At 44.1% G+C, this 15998-nt stretch overlaps 1 protein-coding gene across 3 annotated transcripts in view; it reads left to right on the top strand.

The window, feature by feature from the left end:
• Nucleotides 1-15998, top strand: part of HHLA2 (HHLA2 member of B7 family) — a 348356-nt gene that overhangs the window by 162203 nt on the left and 170155 nt on the right. For all 3 annotated transcript variants that reach the window (XM_078665810.1, XM_078665808.1, XM_078665809.1), the window contains one exon: nucleotides 1669-1923. In XM_078665810.1, the coding sequence (XP_078521936.1) occupies nucleotides 1669-1923 (255 nt within the window). The remainder of the gene's footprint in view (nucleotides 1-1668; nucleotides 1924-15998) is intronic.

The raw sequence follows: 15998 nt of genomic DNA, 5'->3' as shown, positions 1-15998 counted from the left end.
GCAGAATATTATGAACATTTCTAACATAGCCGGAATGTCATTTGAAAACCTAACACCCTAAAGACTACTTCTATGCTCTATTCTATGAGAGCATGGAGTAGCTTAACTTGCAGCTAGAGTTTCTAAGGATTCAGAGTCATGCATACCTGTTTATAACAAGAAGCTGCAGTTATCCACAGCCTGGAGAGAGTGTTCCCTTGAAAGGAAAACAAATACCGGCTGAGCTCAACTCCTCTCCTCTCATGCTTGTCTCAAATCAGCTCTCAGCCGTTTAGCAATCTGTTGATTTATTTTAGAGAGTCTACATTAGATCTTGGCGGACGTGATGGAGATCCTGTCCACAATATTGCGATACCATTAAATGCTATGGAGATTGTAATATGGTAGATGGGATATCTGTCATGTTTGTGAAAGAGTACTCCATCTGCTGAGATCTAAATAGAGCCCAGAGACGTTTGCAATAACCTGGGCAAAGGATCTCTCTAAAGCAATAGCCACTTGATGAGTCTTGTAAACTGTTGATCACCGGCCTTATCTCAAATGAGGATTTTTGAGGAATTTCTGACATAACCGGTGTACATCAATAAACTAGTCTTAGACGCATTAGCAAAAACAAATTTGTTAAAACTACATACATTCAGACTACACTTCATGTTGTTGTTATTAGCTTGGGGTGAATGATTGATGATGCTCCGGATTAAATCCATCATCTTTTTGTGTTGCTGTTGTTATGAACTTACTTTGAACTATATATAACAAGGCACTTGTCCCAGATTGATGTTGCATTAGGTGACTTATTGATGTCATTGTCTGGAAAACTTGACACCTGGGCAGGTTCTTAGAAAGACGGCATCTACATCAAAGGTATACATGCTGATGATAAGGCAGAAAATGGAGTCTAGGCTTGTTCAAAATTGATTCTAGCCTTAGAGTGTTCCTGCCAGTTATAGATCAGAGGATAGGTCACCCAGGCCTGACTAATTACAAAATAACTGTGTAGTCATGACACTACTAAATTGCAAATGTTACTCAATTTCTTGCGGTTTAGGGTCTTATTTAATGTTTGGCGGATACTTGGCAGATATCACTCATGCCGTATTCCACCATCTTACAAGTACCATAATCTGTAATGCACTTGGACAGAAGTTTCATGAGATATCCCATCAGCTAAACTTTAAATATATCCCTAAGTAGCTGTACAAAGTAATATGTACCTGCAACTATTCTCCATGAAGTTCCAAAGACAGAAACTGATATAGCAACTTGCTCAAAGGGACCTACTTTCCCCTGATACCCTGACAAATTCTAAAACCATTTAGTGGACACACTAATTGTCTCCCTACATGTATCATAACAAAAATCCTGTATCCCTTTCTGTTTACTCTTTTATTTGTGACTTTTTACTTGGGACGGGTGGGAGCTGTTCTCACTCACCCAAAAGTCTCAAAGAATGTCACTTATTTATTTCACACTACTAAAATTGAACTGCAATATAAAATATATTAACACTGATATTATGTATGCTACCCCAAACTGTTATAAAATGCTAAGCATTCCTTGTTCTGTTCATGACTGGTATCCTCATCAATGTAGATAGAATGAAACCTTTAGAGATGAATGTAAACGTTTTTTGCAACGTCCTTTACATGTATGCATTTTATTTTACAGCTTTTAAACAATTTGCTTTGAATTATGATGGACAGCGTAAAATGTTAACATGCTCTGCATTTGGTGTTCACCCCATACCAAATATCACATGGCGTTTTGATGATGATTCCATTGTTGACATCTACAAGAATCTGACAAAACAGAATGATGGTTTAAATTCTCTTGTGAGCAGCATTAACATTACCAAATTAAAGATGTGTATTTGCAAAGTCCAACATGGAAATCTAACTTGGACAGGTATTTGGAATAAAGCAGGTATGTGCTTCAATGTTCTTGGATTAATTGAAACTGATTGCATGGTTCAGTAGACCAGGTAATAGTGCATAGGGAACATTTACTTTTTCTCAGTTGCGGCTAATATAAGGTCATGAATATACACAAAATACACAAACACAAACATATATATAGTTTACATGGAGATGTGCACATAATACAAATTTAACTCAATGCAGCCTGGTTTTGGTTAAATAGTTTGTGTACAAACAAATACGCATGAAAAAATAATGTGGCATAAACCATATATACATAGAGTAATATGGAGTTAATTACCATTGAGAGAGGAGAGGAACAGCATGACTCATTCAAAGTTAAATCTCTTCTGAGTGTTGGCCCTACCCACACGCAATGATAATAATTTAAATAGCATGTTACACTCTGCCCCTCTATCTATATATATATATATATATATATATTTATTTATATATATATATATAACAGCGGGCACAAAAACAAATGAAAAGTCTGTTCCCTGTGGGTGGGAGCAGTTTTCCGCCTCTAACTTGCTGGGAGTGGACTTACTGATTTCTCTGGCTTGGCTGGATCTGTCAAAAAACTATGTCCTGAGGGTTGTCCCCACGATCCTAACTATAACTACACGGGTTAGCAGTGGTCGCACTGGTTATTAATAGTTAGGTCAGTATTTCCATAAGACTTACTGTTGTAAATTGCTTTTCAATATATCGTAATGCGATTAATGGTATGTCCCACTCACCCCTCCCCTCACGTGAAGTTATCCTAACCCATGGAATGCTGGTGGGGCGCTCATGTTAGAACGTTGTGTGAGGCTGGCAGCGGTGAGACCAGACGTACAATAAAGCTACTCTTCTTCAAGTTCCTGTGTAGCAGCTTTATTCCAACAAATTGGCGACGGGGCTGCGCGGGGGGCAGCTTCTGGTCTTCCTCCGTTTCTTCAGCGCTGCCGATGAGCCGAGACATCTTTATGAGAAGAGTGCCGTGAGTTGATTCGAACATAGAAAGCGCGTGATTTTAACTCGCACCAGCGCTATGAATTCATTTGACGTCTCAGGAAATAAGCCTTGCTAAAATTGATCAGCGCAGATTAAAATTTGATTGTTAATGCGGGTTACACACCGTAGTGACTGATGCTGTGTTGACAGCCTGAGAGACGAATTAAAAATAAATCGAAGTATTTATGAGGTGCGAGGTTGACAGTCATTGAAGTCGGCGCAATTGTAGTTCCGAGGAGCTGTTCCACCATTTGCGTTCCGATTACTGCTTTAGCGGCGTCAAGTGTGAATTGTGAAAACCCTGAAATAGCCCTACAGCTTTTGAGTGAAAGCCGCGAGATAAGCCCTACAGTTTAATTGATTGGGCCAGGAGGCTTAGCATATTGAAATAAGTGTAGGTGTGGCAATTCAGGCAAGGATCAGTCAGCTGCCGACTGTCAGGCGAGGTGGAACCTTATGCTCGTTTGTTTTCCTGTCAGCTGCTTAAGCTGAGGCGCAGGATCATGCGCTAGTGCATTGCAGCCACCAGAGGGCAATTACCCTGGGAAACCTACGGCGCTGATAGAAGGGATTCTCGTGTAAACGTATAAACGCATTCTGGTGAATAAGGGTCATATGTGCACATACTGTGGAGGAAGTCTATTGGTGTCGCACAATTGTACAGTGTCACGCTGATAGGCACAGCTGTGTGGAGCCTAAAGAGCCTGTTGGTGACAGATATTGAACAACGTCACGCTGATAGGCACAGCTGTTGAGATCCAGAGAGCCTGTCGGTGACATACAATTGTACATTACCACGCTGATAGGCACAGCATTTTGAAGTCTATATAGAAAACGGTGTACTGTGACAGTGACCTGAAGTGTACTGATTGCGCTGACAGGCTCAGCATTTATGAAAGAAAAGTAAAGCCTGCCAGCAAGGACCTACCAGGAAAGGATTGAGGAGACGTGTTTAACTAGTAATGGCGAGTTAGTTGTTGTGTACAAGTGCACTTATATATATATGAAAAGAGAAGAATATAGGAGTATATGTGAAGGATATATACATTTGGTCAACATTATACCTATGCATATGTTGAAATCGATTAAGGCTTAGATAAACCATAGCTGTACCTGAGTTAATTCTTAACATAATATCCTATAGCTCCTACCTTGAGCTTTTGCTTAATCCATGGCAACTGCAATGTCAATGTCCCAACCACCTCCATTCCTTATTGAGGATGGGGAACCCCTCACTCCTTGGAAGAATTGGGTGAGGATATTTGAGTCCTACTTAATAGCTATTGGTGGTAACAGGTTCTCATCTGTGCGGAAGCTACACATTCTGTTGCATAATTTAGGGAAGCATGCAAGAGAAATATATGACAATTTACCTGACATTGTAAGTGATAGTGGGAGTGGGAGTGTTGATGGTGATGCTCCACCTGATGTTTATCAAGTTGCCTTGATAAAGTTAGATGCTTAGTTTGGTAAGAAAATCAACGTGGTTTTGGAACGACACAAATTCTTCTCTAGTCTCAAGGGAAGAATGAAAGAGTTGTGAATTATATTGCAGTGCTTAGAGGGCTATCTTCCACTTGTGATTTTGGGACTCTTACTGACTCTCTGATCAGAGACCAATTGGTTAGATGTACATATGATAAAAAAATAGAAGAAAAGTTGCTAGCAGATGCTCCGGATTTAAAACAGGCTGTGGATATAGCTAAGAGCATTGAGCACACAGCTTTCTGTATGAGTGAGATGAAGGACTCTGTTGAGGTAAAACAAGGTTGTGATGAAGAGGTATTAAAAGTATCAACAAAGAATGATAAAAGCAAAAGTGTACCAATGGGAACTTCCGTTCAAAGGGCTGAAACTCAAAAGTTAAAGTGCTTCCGTTGTGGTAACCCTAACCACCTAGCAAATAATATTAAGTGCCCAGCAAGGAACGTTTTATGTAGGAGGTGTAACAAACGGGGCATTTTACTAAAGTTTGTCATGATATGAAGAAAGATGTAACCCATGTTATTCTTGATGATGAGGTACCTAGAGGTGACATTGTATTCCAGGTGAATGAACTTCTTGAGAGCTCTGATTGTAGTTACCCGGAATGCGAGATATTGCTTGACAATGTACCTTATGAAGTATACGCTGACTCTTGTTCCCCATATACACTCATAAATGAAGCTACATTTAAGGCGAGATCTGTTAACAGAGAGTATGAGTTATTGCCTCCTGACATCAACCCAGGGGGATACAACCGTGACACCATACCCCTAGTAGGAATGGTCATTATGCAGATCAAATTCAAGGATAGAGTCACCGTGGGCAAAGTATATTTAACCAAGAAGGGATCATGCTTATTGGGGTGGAAACACCAGAAAGACCTTGGCATTAAATTAGATCCCAATGCTTCTGAGCCGGTATACTTGGTGGAACAACCTAGCATAGGTACAGAAGTGTGTGAGGAGTTCCCCGAGGTATTTTCAAATGAGTTTGGACTGCTGAAGGGTTTCCTTCATAAGATAAAGTTGAAGAAACACTGCAAACCAACAGTGCATAAAGCCAGATCAGTACCGTTAGTGGTGAGAGACTCTCTAAAAAGTGAACTGGAGAAGTTGGAATCCATCGGGGTAATTGAAAAAATTGAGAGCTCGGAGTGGCTTGCCCCCATTGTGGTAGCTTCAAAAGGAGGGGGTAAAGGGATTCGCTTGTGTGTGGATCTCAGGGACCTCAATGCCAACATCTGGGTGGAGAGGCATCCTCTCCCCAAAATAAATGAAATGCTCAGTGTAATAAAAGGAGCACAATATTTCAGTGTTTTAGACCTCTCGGCGGCGTACCACCAGGTTGCCCTTCATCCGGAGTCTAAAAGCCTGACTTCTTTTATAACACCCTTTGGGGCATACCAGTACAACCGGATGCCATTTGGGTTGGCGTCCGCAGCTGCCGTATTCCAACGCATTATGCAGCACATTTTAGAGGGTCTTGGAAAAGTCTTGTGTTTCCAGGACGATATTCTAATTTATGGTGATTCAGAAACTGAGCATAACAAGAATCTGAGAGAAGTACTAAGTAAATTAAGCAAGGCAGGCTTTACAACCCAAAAAGACAAGTGTAAAATTGGTGTCAGGTCTGTGACTTACTTAGGGCACACCATTTCAGGAGAGGGGATCAAGCCAAAAAACTAGTCTGGTGGACGCAGTGATGTTAGCTCCCGCTCCTTCTAATAAAGATGAGCTCAGATTTTTCCTGGGCTTAGTGGAGTACATGACCAAATTCGTAGAGAATTTTTCAAGTCACACATGCTCTATGAGAGAGCTTTTGAAGAAGTGTTGCTCCTTCGTTTGGAGTTCTGAGTGCCAACAGGAGTTCCAATATGTCAAGTCAGCCATTGCCAAGGCACCCACTTTAGGCATGTTTGTTCCTAACGAAAAAACTACCCTGACAACTGACGCCAGCATTAAAGGCCTGGGGGCGTCCCTCACCCAAATGGTAGATGGATGCAAGAGAATAATTGCTTTTGCTTCCAGGGCACTTAAAGAACCTGAGTCCAATTACTCTACAATAGAGAGGGAAGCCTTAGCGTGCTATTGGGCAATAAATCATTTAAAGTTTTTTTTATGGGGAATCCCCTTTACACTACGGACCGACCACAAGCCCCTAATCCCATTGTTTTCAACAAAGAACATTGAGAGGGCCACTCCACGTATTTCAAAGTGGGTTTTGGCATTGCAAGGATACAATTTCAACATGTGTTACGTGGCGGGTGTAAAAAACGCCATAGCAGACTGCATGTCAAGATTACCCATACATAGTGAGGACAGCCTATGCAGTCCACCAGAGGAGGTTATTCTCGCAGTTGAATACCCAGCCATCAATAAGGAGGAGTGGGAGAGAGAATCTCAAGAAGACCAAGTGTTGAGGGATTTGAGGAGGTTAATTGAGAAAGGTTGGCCTGAGTCTAGCCATGAGCTGTCAGAAACTCTCAAACCATATTGGGTAGTAGGAAATGAGTTATCCAACATGAATGGTCAGGTGTGCAGAGGGAATAAAATTATTCCCCCTGGTAGCATGAAGGAACGTATTATTGCATTAGCACACGAAGGTCATCCAGGGAGAAGCATGACCAAGAGTAAGATCAGGCAGCACTATTGGTTCCCTAAGATGGATGGGTTGGTGGAGAACACTGTGAAGGACTGTGAGGCATGTGGAAGATGTGACAAATCCAAGGTGATACATAAAGCACCACTCATTCGGTGGCGTTGCCGACTAAACCCTGGGACAAGCGTGGGCTTGATATTATAGGCCCTTTGAACCTACTTAACATCAACCAGAGGTTTATGTTCGTAATCATTATTTATCACTCTCATTGGGTCAGTACCAAGTTTGTACCTTCCATAACAACACCGGTCCTAATTGAGTTTTTGAAGGAGATATTCTCAAGAGAGGGAATACCAAGTACCCTAGTGACAGACAATGGGGTCCAATTTACGTCTGATGTAATGAAAGAATTTCTATCTGAGTTGGCCATTTCACATGTAAGAACACCTTTCTACTGTCCCAAAGCAAATGGAATGGTAGAAAGAGCAAATAGAATGTTGAAGAACTCCATTCAAATGGCTGTTACCATGCATGAACCAGTAGAGGAAGCCATTAGGAAAACTCTATGGTCATATCATTCTTCCCCTAATGCTGTGACTGGAGTTTCTCCTTTCGTATCCCTTAAAGGGAGAAATCCAGGATCTAAACTCACCCCCAGCTGGTTAAATGGAGGTATTCCAGTGTGGGTGGATAGAGATTCTGTGAGAGAGAAGGTGGACCAACATCAAATTGATTACAAGACCAAATACGACCAAAAGTGGGGAGCTTCCAGTAGAAAATTCCATGTTGGACAGTGGGTGGTAATCAAAAGACCTGTTATTGGGCGTGCAAAAGTGTCCTCTTTCTCCAAACCATTGAGAATCCAGCGTGTAAACAGTAACTCTGTGATTTTGAACGATGGCAGTACATGGAGTATGGACAATGTAAGTTGTTGCCCCAATGTATGTGTTCCAGTACCTGGCTGTGATGAGAACCAGGATGTTGTACTACCTGATGTTCAAGTAGCCAGAGAAACTAGAGTACGTCAACCACCACGTTGGCAGGAGGACTACGTGAAATAGCTGGAATGTTTATTTACTGTTGCCTCTCTTTGAGGATTTGTTCTATATCTATATGTTGATTTCTCTACAGAGGGAGATGTGTTGTAAATTGCTTTTCAATATATCGTAATGCGATTAATGGTATGTCCCACTACCCCTCCCCTCACGTGAAGTTATCATAACCCATGGAATGTTGGTGGGGCGCTCATGTTAGAACGTTGTGTGAGGCTGGCAGCAGTGAGACCAGACGTACAATTAAGCTACTCTTCTTCAAGTTCCTGTGTAGCAGCTTTATTCTAACACTTACCTTTTTTGTTTTGCTAATAACGTTGGCGCCGTTTGATGAAACTTTGCAAAAAAGTGATCTTTTTTGCCTAATTTGTGCATAAAAAGTTTCTGGGTAAGCCATCAAGTGGGGGTTGAGAAAAAAAATTGAGGTCCAAAAATACAAAATCCTTGTGCATTTTTCATGGACTTCTTTAAGAAGCACTTCCGCAAAAACTGCTGAATGAAATTAAAGCAAATTTGAGAGGAAGCTAGATCTTAGCACGCTGATTGTGCTTTTTATGATGTGGTATAAATCCATTCAGTAGTTCAGCAAGGGCTGATTTTGTTTACAAAAGGGCGGCCCTAACTCCCTAAGACTACTTAGGCCCTTGAGACCCCATTTCACAGAGTCAAAATGAAAGAAAATGGGAGGTGTGCCATGTGGCACCCATCCCCAATCCTTAAAATTACCCCAGGCACCCCATCCCCCGGCTCACTTATTATGTCCCAGGGGAACTGTCCCTTGGACATAGTAGTTTCGAAGCCTAGGAACAGGAGGGTTGGCTCTCCCAGACTTATTCGTGTATTGCCATGCATTTCATTTTAAAAATTTCAGATTATTAGCTGGTAAAATTGATTTATCCTCCCAAGGCATTCTTTTTTCAGCATTATTGCAAGACATTCCGCAGGGACAAAAAAAATGTCTTTTTAAATTTGGGGATTCTAAGTTTTTTAAGAAAGTGAGGCTTAAGATTCTGGGGGCAGCCCTAAAAAAATGGGTATTCATTAGGAAAAGGCTTGATATCCCATATTACGCAACACAGGCCCCGATTTGGGACTCCCCTGGGACCCCTGTCTGTCTGGATGACCAACTGTCCCGACCCCTGAGGTTGGCAGGATTGGAATGTTGGGGTTATCTACAGGAAGGTGCACAGCTTTTAAGCTGGGAGGCTCTTTCTAATCTGACTGGGGGAACACTCACCAGATTCAAATACTACCAGCTGTCCGGATGGTGGTCGACTAGAACATGGGACTCCAATGATCCAAGCCCGAAGTTTGATTCAGTATCTAGGTGTGGAAGGTGGAAAAATCAAATCTCATATTGGTATTCAGCTATGCTCGACGTTGAAAATGTTACCGAACCAGAGATACAAAAACTTTGGGGTGATGCCTTAAACCCGAATAGTGGAAATATTAAAGATTTGTGGTCTGATTCTTTTGTCATCTTGCAGGCAGTAGTCAAGCCTGCTACATTAAAAAGAAATCATCTTTACACTATGTATAGGGCTTACATTACCCCTAAATAATTAGCTAAATTTTCTAACTCGGAGTATCACTGTCCAAGATGTAGATATCCTGCCGCGGATGATGTCCATATGTTCGTGGACTGCCTAGAGATAAGAGAGTACTGGATCAAGATTCGGGAATTTTTGGAAGAAGTCCTTCAAGCACCTCTGGAATTTAATACAAGAACCATTTTTTCTGGGCTGTGCATGGACTATAATGTAAATGAACCTCGTACGAGATTTATCTTTTATGTTATGCTTTTGGCAAGGCGCGAAATCTGTAGAGCCTGGAAAGATCCAATCTCCCCTACCTTTTCAAGCTGTTTAAGACATATTATTTTTACAAGTAAATCTGACATGGCATGCGACCCCACAAGTTTCGACAAGATCTGGGTGGCCTTAGTGGCATGGCAAGACAAATGAATGGTTTTCCTATGATTTATCTGGGGCCCTGATGGTTCCCTTGCCTTCAAAGTAACACAGGGCGCCAATCACGGTGTGAAATGGAGTTGAACTGGGAAAGCAGTGGCTACTTGAGGGATCAGGCTTGCTATCTTTCTAGTAGTCAACGAAATTAGGGCCGGACCAGGAGGACCAACTGTATAGAGGCGGCCAGTTTCCCATCAAGACTTCCAATAATGGTATATGAGGATTACCAAGAAAAAAAAAAAAGAAAAAAAAAGGACATAGTAGTTTCCCTGCCCGGACTAATGCGGGTAGGGAAGCATGTTTGCTCTTTTCTGCCAAGAGCATTTTTAAATCACCTGCCAAACAGAAGTAAACAAATAGCGCCTCATTATGATGCCAGTGAGATAAGCAATAGATGGGCATTGTGTAGAAAACGGGACCGCCTGACAAGGAGTTGACAGTACCACTTCCCAGATTACATTACGACCACCTTCAAGATTCCTATTGCCATTTCTGCTGCAGGCCGCAGCACAATCCGCAATAGGAATACACGTTTTAAACATTCATGCACCGTATGGCAGGCACCATGCGGTGCCTGCTAGATGATGCATGTATGTTTAAGGGGGCACCACAGGTGCCCCCAAGGCCTCATAGTGGAGGCCGCAGATGGACGGGAGCCATGCTAGAGGACCCCAAAGTCTGTTTCCGACAGTCTTTCAATGGCGGTCAGACTGTCATTGAAAGGCTGTCTGAAAGGGACATCGTAATACCTCCGGCTATGTCTGAGCAGGCAGGCCCCATTGTAAGGCATTACTTTCTGACTGACGGTCGGACAGGCTCCTTGAACCCGTCAGGACCATTGGTTGGTCCCTCTACCCCTACCTTCAACTGCCCGCATCATAATGTAGCGGCAGACTGCCGGTCCAGATGTCGGTCAGGCAGCAACTGACGGCCTGTCAGTTGCGATCTGACCAACATCGCTATGAGGGCCATTGTCTGCTCACAGCCTACAGGTGATTTAAAATGCTCTACCCACTAAGGGGCAAGGGTGCCTGAGTTGGTTCTAGGTTTCACACAGTGAACCAGCACCAGGAGACAGAAGAAAAAAGCCACATCTCACTAGATATGGTGCATTTCTGCTGGCTCCCTTCCAATCAATGCAGTGCAGCAACTTTGCTTGCTACCTAGCAACAACTTGGTAGGTGACATGAGTTTTGGTGTGTGTTGTCGCCATTAGTAGCCATAATTAGCGAATTTCAGTGCCTTTTTAGTTACCAGGAATAGGTAAAATTTTCCATTGTAAAGGCATATTTTTTCTTAATGACTTTGGTGCTGTTTGATGAATCTGCATACAAAGTTCCAAAAAAGAGTGCATCTTCTTTTGCTTTTTCATGGCAAATTTTGCGCAGCTCTGTCTTGCAGGGGACTTAAATAGTAGGAGTCACAAAGTGAGACTTGCTATTTTTACTTCCATAATAGTGTTTCATCCTTGATCAAGAAAGACATTTGAACAAAATTACACTAACCTTGGAATGTAAATAGAATTGTCCCCATGAAGGGGCCTTGGATTAGTTTGGTGTAAATCAGTTCAGTAGTTCTCATGAAACTAGCATGTCAAAGTGTTCTGGTATGGGCACACAGAGGTTACATTTTAGAGATATTTGCGGATCCACCATGGATTCGCAAATCAGCGGAGGATTCAGAAAACCAATTAAATAAATAAAGTCTAGGAACTAGGGGCCAGATGTAGGTAATTCTAATTTACCGATTCTTAAATACCGAATTTTACAGATTCGGTATTTATGAATCGGTAAATTAGAAGGAGGGAGATGTAGGTAAATTTCTTTTTAGAATTACCGAATCTGTAAAAATCGGTATTTACCGAATCGGTAAATACCGATCCGGTATTGCCCATTGATTCCTATGGGCCTTGAAGCCCATAGGAATCAATGGGCAATACCGATTCGGTATTTACCGATTCGGTAAATACCGAATCCTGCAAGGGTGCAGGGGGTGTCACTTTGACACCCTCTAGCACCCCAAGTACAGGCACGTGTAACATGTGGCACACATACATGCCCTAAGGGCATGTCTGTGTGTCACATTGCACAGGTGTGCATGCACAGATGTGCATGCACACCTGAATTCGGTATTTTACCACCCAATAGGATTGGGTGGTAAAATACCGACTCTTAAGGGCCTGTGGCACTCTTTGAAGTGCCACCTACATCTCATTTAAGAATCGTACCGATTCTGTATATTTACCGAATCGGTAAATTTACCGATTCTGTAAATGAGATGCCCCCTACATGCCAAATCCTAAATACCGGTCGGTAACGGCCGAAATCGGCCGTTACCGACCGGTATTTGGGCTCCTACATCTGGCCCTAGGAAGCTTCTTTTTTTGTTATCCGTTGCAGATTTACAAATCCGATTGAGTATTTAAGAATCTGTCATGCTCTCATTGGCTGGCTGTCACAGAAAATGTCTGTAGCAGTTGTTATAACACAGTGCACCATGTTGGAAAAAATAAAAATGAAAAGGGGATAAGTGGTCTGAGTGAACCTACCTTGAGGCCCATGTGGGTGGAGGAGGTAGCCCAAAGGGAAGCTCAGGCAGTAAAAACAAAAATATAAAGACTTATTTTTTTTGTCATGAGTTTTACTAGACCTTTGTGGAATGTGTGAATTCCTGGCCTTCCCTGGGTGCCTTGGACCCCCATGGGGCTTGTAGAGCTTCATGAATCCAGATTTTGTTTATTTTTTTATTATTTAGTACATTATGCTGTGCTTGGTAAATGGCCATGCTCATTCGGTTGAGTGTAGGACCTGGACACAGTCCGGTCCCTGCCACCAATCCCTTCCTTAACACAATCAAAGGCTTTATGCAGCTAGGGTTGGCTGCACAATGCAGGGTGAAGTAGGACCTGTCTACCTGTGGTCAACTCCCACTGCACACAGCCAGAGTCTGGGAGCAGAGAGTGTTGGCCTCCGACAGAGGGTTGTATTCCGGTTCTCACTGAAGGCCAGGTATTGCAGCTATCTAAAAAAAATGCATGGCCAAAGGCTGTGGGCAGTGGTGTATGACCAGTTACAGATATTTGGGCACAGGGACTGACCTCCGGCCAGTCTCTGTGGGCAACCCACGTAACTGCACAACTGAAGGGTCTGAATAATCTGGGAACTAAAATAAAATTGAAAATAAATTAATGGGCAGAGTCTCCGGCCATGCCCCTTGTCCAATACCTACATAGTATAACTGCTGGTCACATAGTATATCTAAATGCCTTGTAGTGGTTCCAGTGGATACAGACCATGACTAAAGGGGAGGGCCACAGCTCCAAGCACTGCTGGCATGCAATTTATACACAGTGCAGAAATGAACTCCACACTCTCTGCACAGCAGATGCAGGTATGGACTTTGACAGTGTCCAATGATTTCCACAAGCATGGGTATTGGGCAATATAGTCATGGAGATAGTAATTTTCTGTGTTTTGCTGCCGGTAACTGTGTATATTGTTTTTGGCTGTGTAAATTGTTTTTTGCTGCCTATTGCGACGCTTCCTCTCTGTCCAAATACTACTATCCCAGCCTCGTCCTGTTTGGCTTGGGGTCGCTACCATTTTGTTGATTGTTGTTGCCTCCCAGCACCGCCTCTCCACCCCGCTCCCGCCTCCCTGCTGACACCCCCCTCCCACAGAAAGGATAGCCTCTTCCCTCGGCCACTAGCGCTGTGACCGTCCTGAACCTCTTCAGAAGCGGTCGCTCCCTCGCTCCCAAGCTGGTATCGTATCGCCTCATTGCCAAACTGAAAAAAGCATTTTAAAGTACTGCCCTTTGCTCGCATTGACCCCTGCATTGATTCATTCATTGTGCCTCATTAGTACTGCATCGTAGCGCGATTGTAGACGCTGAGCTGCGCACCAATTAACTGTAATTGACTTTGCCTGCGCATTGCTGCCGGTAACTGTGTATATTGTTTTTGGCTGTGTAAATTGTTTTTTGCTGCCTATTGCGACGCTTCCTCTCTGTCCAAATACTACTATCCCAGCCTCGTCCTGTTTGGCTTGGGGTCGCTACCATTTTGTTGATTGTTGTTGCCTCCCAGCACCGCCTCTCCACCCGCTCCCGCCTCCCTGCTGACACCCCCCTCGCCCCACCCCCCTCCATCCTCCATTTATGTCGAATGGACGTACGCGCAGCGTCCACGCGCTACGGCCGCGCCGAAGGTGCGCCAATGGTAAGCCCGTCTACGCCCGTCCGCGCCTGGACCGCGCCCAGCGCCCGACCCCCTGGTCCCCGCCGCTCCCAACCCACTAGAATAACATATGATGCCGCTACTCTCCTCGCCCTCGACCCCGGACGTACTCCACTATGCTGCGATGCTACTCCAGGACGTACCCACGGCCCATTCGCCTGCCTCTCCTGCAAGTTCAACTGCTTCAGGACCCTCACCAAAACCACGTCCTCCAAAAACAACTCCGACTCTACCCACCTAAACTGCATCCTGCTCAACACACGCTCGGTCCACAAACACGCAACGGAACTCTGGGACCTAATCGACACTGCGTCACCTGACATCGCCTTCCTTACTGAAACATGGATGAACACATCATCTGCTCCTGACATCGCCATAGCCATACCGGACGCTTACAAAATTATCCGGAAAGACCGCACCAATCAAACAGGAGGAGGCATCGCCATCGTCCACAAAAACACCATCAAAATCACAACCAGCTCCGACGACAATCTTGCAACCGCCGAACATCTCCACTTCCAGATCCACACCGACCCCAGGACCACACTTAGAGGCACCCTCATTTACAGGCCCCCAGGCACCCGCACTCAATTCAGCGACGACATCACGGACTTCGTCAGCCCACACGCCCTCGCCTCCGAGAACTACATTCTTCTAGGAGACCTCAACTACCACCTTGAAAACAAACTCGACAACAACACCACCACCCTTCTAGACAACCTGGCCAATCTCGGACTCAAACAACTTGTTGACACCCCCACTCACACAGCCGGACACACGCTCGACCCTATCTTCACCTCCAGCAAGCACATCTCCTTCGATCACACTACAGCTCTCCATTGGACGGATAACAGTTGTGTTCACTTCAGCTACAAAACCACCCTGACCCACAACCGTCCACAACCTATCCCTCGGAGAAACTGGAACAAAATCACCACCAACCAACTCCTCACATCACTCAGCCAAAACCCTCCCACCTTCTCTATGGACCCAGACCAAGCGGCCATCAACCTCAAACATTGGATTACCCACAGTGCGGACGAACTAGCACCCTTGAAAAAGCACCAGATGAAACCAGCAAGCAAAAAGGCTCCCTGGTTCAATGACGAACTTAAAAAATCCAAGAAGCTACTCCGCACCTTAGAAAAGAATTGGAGAAAAAACCCAACCTCAGACAACATGGCCTCCTTCAAGACAGCCACCGGCAAACACCACCAACTGATTCGATCCGCCAAGAAATCAGCATTCAAGGATCGTCTTGACAACAACACTCATAACAGCAAGGAACTCTTCAATATCGTCAAAGAATTCACCAACCCCACCGCAGCAACCAACGACATTACCCCCTCCCAAGACCTCTGCAATGCGCTATCCTCCTTCTTCAACAAAATTGCCGACATCCACAACAGCTTCGCGAACTCTCCCAGCGATCAACCCGCCCCACCCCCCTCAGATCATACTCCTCCAACTAACAACCTTAGCGCCTGGAACACAATAACCACTGAAGACACCATCCGCCTTATGAATTCAATCCATTCTGGCTCGCCAACCGACCCCTGCCCCACCACATCTTCAACAAAGCTGACTCCATCATCGCACCCCATCTTCGTGATGTCATCAACTGCTCGTTCAACTCTGCCACCTTTCCAGAAAGCTGGAAACACGCCGAACTCAGCGCCCTCTTGAAGAAACCCACAGCAGACCCCTCTGAACTTAAAAACTACCGACCCATATCCCTCCT

Source organism: Lissotriton helveticus, chromosome 11 (assembly GCF_964261635.1).
Source record: "Lissotriton helveticus chromosome 11, aLisHel1.1, whole genome shotgun sequence".
NCBI classification, from domain to species: domain Eukaryota; kingdom Metazoa; phylum Chordata; class Amphibia; order Caudata; family Salamandridae; genus Lissotriton; species Lissotriton helveticus.
The sequence above is the reverse complement of the archived record's forward strand: the minus strand, read 5'-3'. Positions and strand labels throughout refer to the sequence as shown.